The sequence below is a fragment of the Corvus brachyrhynchos genome, unplaced genomic scaffold (genome assembly GCF_000691975.1).
Source record: "Corvus brachyrhynchos isolate BGI_N302 unplaced genomic scaffold, ASM69197v1 scaffold257, whole genome shotgun sequence".
Lineage (NCBI taxonomy): Eukaryota > Metazoa > Chordata > Aves > Passeriformes > Corvidae > Corvus > Corvus brachyrhynchos.
Window position 1 is genome coordinate 128831 of NW_008239119.1, and position 7370 is coordinate 136200.

At 51.7% G+C, this 7370-nt stretch overlaps 1 protein-coding gene across 1 annotated transcript in view; it reads left to right on the top strand.

The window, feature by feature from the left end:
• Positions 1 to 7355, top strand: part of LOC103619536 (connective tissue growth factor) — an 11098-nt gene extending 3743 nt beyond the window's left edge. The window contains 5 exon segments of the mRNA XM_017739949.1: positions 1726 to 1939; positions 4896 to 5147; positions 6106 to 6314; positions 6507 to 6716; positions 6718 to 7355. Of these exon segments, the coding sequence (XP_017595438.1) occupies positions 1726 to 1939; positions 4896 to 5147; positions 6106 to 6314; positions 6507 to 6716; positions 6718 to 6786 (954 nt within the window). The 3' untranslated portion in view covers positions 6787 to 7355.
• Positions 7356 to 7370: the final 15 nt, after the last annotated feature.

A 7370-nucleotide genomic window follows, 5' to 3' on the forward strand; every position in this document is an offset into this window, starting at 1 on the left:
TCCTGCTGAGCAGGGAGACTGGGAGGACTCACCCCTGGGGACCACCTGAGAGAACGACTGGAGCTGTGTCAGGAGTGTTTTAGATGGATATTAGGAAAAGATTCTTCCCCCAGAGGGTGGTCGGGCACTGAACAGGCTCCCCAGGGAATGGTAATGGCCCCAAGGCTGCCAGAGCTCCAGCAGCATTTGGACAATGCTCTAAGGCACAGAGTGGGATTGTTGGGGTGTCCTGTGCAGGGCCAGGGTTTGGACTAAATGATCCTTGTGGATCCTTCCTGACCTGGGATATTCCATGACTTTGAGGGAAGGTTTAGCCCAATCCCAGTCCCGCAAGTGCTGTGTTGGTGACACAGTTGTACAAAGAAGTTGGCACCTTCTGACCCCACGTGAGCTAAAGTGAGAGCAACAGTCAAAACAGCTGGAAAAGTTTTCCTACTGTGATTGGTAACAAACACAATATCCAAGGAAGCTGCTTCACAAGTGAGAGCTGGATGGGATCTGACAAGTGCAAACAGAGCCATAACAAGATATATTTTTTGACCTGTTCCAGGTGCATGTCCCCCTCTCTGCTGCCCTCAAGGCCATTCCCAGCTCAGCTGCTGCTCTCCTGGGGTGACAGCAGAGCTGTGAGGGGTCTGCCCCACTGGATGCTTCCCTCTCCACCCTGCTCACAGCAGTGTTTTGGTGGCATCATCCATGTGTGAGGGTTGTGTCAGCCCTGGATGGTAGCTGAGCTGTGTCCAGAGTGGTGGAGTGGTGCATGGAGTGGGGCAAGGGGGAATTTGGATGGGCAGGATCTGAACTGAAAACCAGGCTGGAGTTGGCACTGATGTTTCTGAGGAGGTTTCAGAGGATCTCTAGAGACCACACATTCTGCACTGTTCACAGTCAGGGTGTTACATCTTGCCCAAATCTGGGCACAGCCAGAGCTGAGCTGGTGCTCCTGCTCTGAGCTGATGCAGGACAGGGATTCATCAGCTCAGTGACTGGGACGCTGGACACATCTGGGTTTTCCAGAGCAGGTAACCCACCCTTCAGCCATAGCCTGGTCTCTGTTTAGTGTCTGAAGTGTCATAAAGCCAGGGGTGGGTTTCAAGGGTTGTCCAGTGAAATGCTGCCAAAGGGGGGCATCTGTGCAGTCACAAGGTCCCCAGGAAGGTTGGTTATGCTGTGTTCCTTGGAAAATGGAAAGCAGAGGGTACATGTGATAAAGAAGAAAGTGCGAGATGCAGGGGACGAAATGGGCCTCGGGAGCTTCTGGGGTTTTCAGCATCCCCACAGTCCCACTGCCTGGCTTTGGGCAGGTCCTGTTGCTGTGCACATCGCTTTTCCAGCTTCCACTGGGTCTGACGCTGCTGCAGAGGCTTTGATGTCTGTCCTGTGTAAAAGCTGGAGTTTCTTGCTGTTAATAATTACTACTTTATTGCTTCCAGGGAAGTGGAGGGTGAGCTGTGCAGGGGACTCTGAGCTACCACTTGTTCTGTTTGTTTTGTCTCTGCTTCCCAGAGGCATCATTTTTCTTTTTTCCCCTTGAGCTCCAGCTGAAATAGGGATGAGGAAAACATGAGTCCTGTGAGTCTTTGGGAGTGCTGCACACACCCCCCTGCAGCAGGGCTGTCCCACTCTCTCTGGGGTGTCTATGCCCGCAGCAGAGCTGTGCTTTTCCTCTCCCTGCCCGGCTGCCTTGCGGAAGACTCATTCTCTCCATGGCTTTTTGCCTTCCAGGTAGAACCACAGGCCTGCACGTTCCCATGCCAGTGTCCCTCCCAGCCTCTGCAGTGCCCTGCAGGTACCAGCCACGTGTGGGATGCCTGTGGCTGCTGCAAGGTGTGTGCCCGGCAGCTGGGCGAGCTCTGCTCCTTGCACAGGCCCTGTGACCATCACAAGGGACTCTACTGTGACTTCTCCAAAATCCACAGAGGCAGTGGGATCTGCTTAGGTGAGAGCTGCAGGTTCTGTCCTTGTGTGGTTTTTCTGTGGTGCCTCCCAGAACACCCATCAGAATTTCCTTGGAGCTTCATCCAGTGTCATGCTGGGAGATCAGTGCCAGCCCTGGGAACAGCAGATCCCCTGGCACACACACAGCTGCCTTCCCACAGCTCCAGCCAGGCGCGAGTGGGGCTGTGGGACTCTCATGTGTCCTGTGACATCCTCAGGGATGTCATCCTCTATACCTTTGGGTAAATATCACCAATCTGATCTCTTACTGAAAGTACTTTTTCTTGGAATATCCCACCCCAAATCCCTCTGCCTTGTGCCAGGGATGGGTGTTCTGCACTTGGCTGCTCCCATGAAAGAGGCAAAGTGTATTTCTGACTGTACTGTGTGGGTGGGAAGAGCTGAACAGCTCCTTCACCACATTGTGTCTGTGTGGAACACGAGAATTCCCAAGCCAGGTAATGGAAATGCTTTCTCTCTTGATGCCTCTTTTCAGCTAGAAAAGAAAAATATTTTTGATTTATTTTTTTAAATTTAGTAGCTCCTTGTAGGACAAGCAGAAATTATTTTGGTCTAGAGGAAAATAAAGTATTTCCTCAACTTCCTGGTCTTTGTTAAAAAACAAGACTCCCCTACCCCATCTCTGACAGGAGCTGACCTTTTTTTCTTAAATTCAAGCTTTTCAAAATAGTCAGGAAGACCTGAGAGCTGGCAGGTTGGTGTGAGCACTTAGGGAAATGTTTGGCCACAGCACTGGATGTCTCTGGAAATGATCCAGCACCAGCCTGAGACAGAATCAGAGTATCATGGAACAGTTTAGCTTGGAAGGGATCTTAAAGCTCTTCTTGAGCCACCCCCTGCTGTGGGCAGGGACACCTTCCACTGTCCCAGGTTGCTCCAAGTCCCATCCGACCCGTCACCTGCAGGCCCCATCCACTGGTAGGAGGTGCAGGGAGCTGGTAGAGCTTTATGGAGCAGCTCTTTCGTTTGGGGGTGGGTGGTGCCAGGCAGAACCGGGGAATGAAGAGCTGGATCACTCCACGGGCACCGTCATGGAGCCTTAATTGGATCAGGTCAGTGGGAAAGGGAGGTCATGGAGGGTAAATAAGGCACAACAGAGCAATTGAGTTTGGAAAACAGTCAACCCCTGGAGCGGGCTGCTATTCCTTGGGGAATGGCAGGGGGAGGGGAGAGGGAGGAGAGGGAACAGCATGATCCACTCAGCGGGATGGGAGAGTGCACAGGCTGGAAAAACAGGGAGAGAATGTTTAAAAGTAAGTATGAATGGTTGTGTAGAGGAGGGGTGGATGGATGGCTTCCACTTTGATGGAAAAAGTGAGGATTTTGAAATGTCCAAGTTGGAGCACGGGAGTATTTTTATCCCAATGACATTGAAAAGAGTTGCAAGATGGGATGCAGGTCTGGATAGGAACAGAGATTTGTGTCCCCTCAAGGGATGGGGATGCAATGGAAAGAGATTCTCACTCCTTGTTTGATTCAAACACTTTCTGTCTGAAACAGTGTCCCCCAGGCAAACAGGACTACAGGGAAAACAGATCAGGTTTCCTGGGAAGCCTCCACAAGCAGCCAAAAATCCTTCCCCATAGAGGTTTGCATGGGGTTTTTAAAATGTTTTTTCTTAAGATTCAGGATTGCAGAAAGCAGCAGCTGCTGAAAACTGTCCAAAATCAGGATTTCTGTCCTGTGAACAACTCTGAGATTTCAACATTTAATTTCAGGCTGAGAGAAAAAAATACATTTAAAAAAAAAAAAATATATATATGTAAATAGCATGAAGTAATTTGTTGAGTATAAAGCTGTTTTGGCAGATGCTATGAAACTGGAATGCAAAGGAAAACAAAAAGGGATGTTACTTGCATTCAGAAATACAGAAGTAAAGATTAGGGCCTTAAGCAGGAACTAAAATAATTGGGTTATTAAAATATTAAAAAAAAAAAATCAAAACTTTCCATGACTTACTTAGAATACTCACCTGTCTGTGTCAAAACTTTCCCTTTCCATTCTATCAAAATATTTCACCTTGATCTTTATAGTATCTAAAATAATTACCAGAGCAAAACTCTTCCCTCTATGGATACTATCCCACAAGTATTTTGGTTGAACATAAAGGACATCTTTCATATCAAAGTGAAATGCTTCAGTTGGTTCTTCTTGAAAACATTCCTTATCTTAATCAGGTAAGAGATTTCTGCTGGAAAACTTCCACTGGGAAAGTTCTGGCTAATGCAGTCATAAGAACTACTTGGGAGCATTGTCGCACCTGCAGAGTAAAGGTTGCTGCTCTGTGTCAGATATTGATGAGTTTCCTTTTTTTGCCCATTTAAGTTTTATAGTGAAGGAGGGAGAGACTGATAGGATGTCTGGAAATGAGAGATCCAGAGATCAGAAGGGAGAGAACTGGAAAAAATTGAGGCTGGAAGGAGGAAGAGATTTGTGCATCGCAGAGGGGCCAAAAAGGTCACCAACCCAAAGTGTCATTTTCCTTTGTAGGTACCATTTGCCATGGGGGAACCAGCTGTTCTTAGAAGAGTGTTGCCTTTTGGTATCTCAGGAATATTGAGGAGCAAAGCCACGCTCACGTGCCATGTCAGGAATGTGTCTTGCACAGCACCACTGACTGGTAACTCCGAGCTGGCTGGGAAGAACTCTGACAGGGAAACAGGCTCTTTACAGGCTCCAAAGACAAAATCACACTTAGTAGCTCATCCAAGTGGAGAAGAAATTTTTCTAGAGAATTTTGGGAGGACCAGCACTTCTGAAAAATCAGTGTCAGGAACAGCCTTGGGTCCAGGGAGGCAAATATGAGACATCCAGCACTGGGATGGCAGAGCAGGGGAGGGTGGGCTCTGTCCCTCCTCAAGAGCTCCATGTCCCCAAGGCAGGGAGGGCTTCAGCCTCCTGCTCACTCCTCCTTCTCCTCCTCTTCCTCCCCCCAGCTCATGAGGGTGCAACATGTGACCTGCTGGGCAAGATCTACCTCAACGGGGAGAGCTTCCAGCCCACGTGCAAGCTGCAGTGCATCTGCATGGATGGGGCCATCGGCTGCATCCCGCTCTGCTCCGACGACCTGCGCCTGCCGTCCCCAGAGTGCCCCAACCCCCGGAGGGTGAAGTTCCACAACAAGTGCTGCGAGGAGTGGGTGTGTGAGGAGGGCAGCGAGGAGAATCACTTTGGAACGGCCATGGCGGGTCAGTGGGGCATGTGGGATGGGGTCGGGAACTGTTTGCTGAGGAAGAGGGGTGGATTGGGGCACCAACTGGTTTGGGGCTGGTGGTGGGTTTGTGCATCATCATGGTGGGGGTGGGTACCAAGTATTGAGCTCCAGAGCTGGACACCAGCTCCAGCCCACCCAGCTGCTCTCTCACTCCCTTTCCCAGCTGGACAGGGGGGAGAAAATAAATGGAAAGTGACTTGTAGGTTGAGATCAGTGAAAGTTGCATGTACACAAGCAAAGAGAAAAAAAAATAGGTTTATTCTTTCCTTCCCATCATCAAGTGGTGTCCAGCCACTTCCTAAGAAGCAGGGCTTCAGCACACGGAGTGATTGCACCAGAAGGCAAACACTGTAAATAGCGAATGCCCCACCCCCCACCCCCTTCCTCCTCCTTTCCTTAGCTTTTATATCTGAGCTGACATCGTACAGTCTGGAATATCCCTTTGGTGAATTTGGGTCAGTTGTCCACTCCCAGGATCTTGCCCCACTCCCAGCCCCTTGATCGGGGGTGGGGGGGGAAGTTGGAGAGACAGCACTGATGCTGCACCAGCCCTGCCCAGCAGTAGCCAAAAACACCGGTGTGTTATCAGCATCTTTCCAGCTCCCACTGCAGAGCACAGCACCGGGACGGCTGCTCTGGGAACATCAACTCCAGCTCAGCCAGACCCAACACAAGGTGAAACCTCAATGGTGCTATGGGAAGGCTCCTGTGTCCTGAAGTGTCACAGCAGAACTGGCTGGAGCTGGGCTGTGCAGGAAACAGCCCCTGCTCACCTGCATCCCCTTCCTGCTAAGAGGCCAAGCATCTCATGGGATGGGCCAGACCTTTGCTGCTGTTCCTGACGTGTTAGGCTGAGTTGGGAGCAGCCGTGGAGCTGCCATGTTCTGTCCAAAGCCCTCAGCCTTGCCTTGTGTCTCTTCCTCATGGCTCAGTTTTCAGGGAGGATCCAGCTCACAAGCCAGAGCTGAACAACCTGCAGGAGAACTGCCTGGTGCAGACCACGGAGTGGAGCGCGTGCTCCCGGAGCTGTGGAATGGGCATCTCTGCCCGCGTGACCAACAACAACCCCCAGTGCCGCCTGGAGAAGGAGACGCGGCTCTGCATGGTCCGGCCCTGCAGCTTCTCCATGGAGAAAACCAAGGTACAGTGCTGGAGGAGAGGAGACGTAGCATCCCAAATGCCAGGGACAGCCTTGGGAATGATCCTGGGTCACAGGGTTTGCTCTGTGCTTCCACTTCCTCTTGTGTCCCATTGCCCAGCGATGGGGTCAGAGCACAGGCCTCAGTGCATCTTTCCTGTCGCGTCCATGTTAATCCATCCATTCTCTCCCTAGAAGGGGAAGAAGTGTGTGCGGACCCCAAAGCAGCGCCAGAGCCTCCACTTTGAGTTTTCGGGATGCACCAGCACCCACTCCTACCGGCCCCGGTTCTGTGGCGGCTGCTCAGATGGGCGCTGCTGCACCCCGTTCCTGACCAGCACCATGGACGTGGAGTTCCGCTGCCCCGAGGGGGACTTTTTCCAGAGGAAGATGATGTTCATCAAGATGTGCTCCTGCCACTACGACTGCCCCCGAGACAACGACATCTTCCTGGCCACGTATCACCGTCGGATGATCGGAGACCACATCAAGACCGAGCGGCAATAGCCCTGTCTTGCCAGTTCCGAGGTGTCCGGGAGGGCTCTGCAGTGCTTTCATGGCTGTGTCCCGGGACAATGCAGCCTCTTCCCCCTCTGTGAGGGGCTGTGCCTTCCACAGCAGCACCATTCACACAAGTGGTCCCTGTTGTTTTCCCAACGAGCCGAGGGGGAAGAGCCCCAGCTGCCCCAGCACCCTGACCCCCACCCACAGTGGTGCAAAGATCAGTGAAGGAACCAGAAACAGGCTTGAGCTGCAAACTTGATCCGTATTCCCACTGGCCAGAGGGGAGAGTGGATCAAAGTCATGTGGCTCCAGCCAGTCTCCAGCCCAGAACACAATTCCTGATTCAGACCCCTGGAGTTCTTCCAGCATGAACTGGGGATGGACCAGGCTGCCAGACCAAGATGTGTCCCCTGCAGGTGCCGCTCTGGGCAGCTTTTAGTGGCTTGATGAGCGTTTCATGGAACCATGGAGTGGTTTGGGTTGAAAGGGATCCTAAAGCCCATCTTGTTCCAATCCTCCTGCCATGGGCAGGGACCCCTCCCACTATCCCAGGGT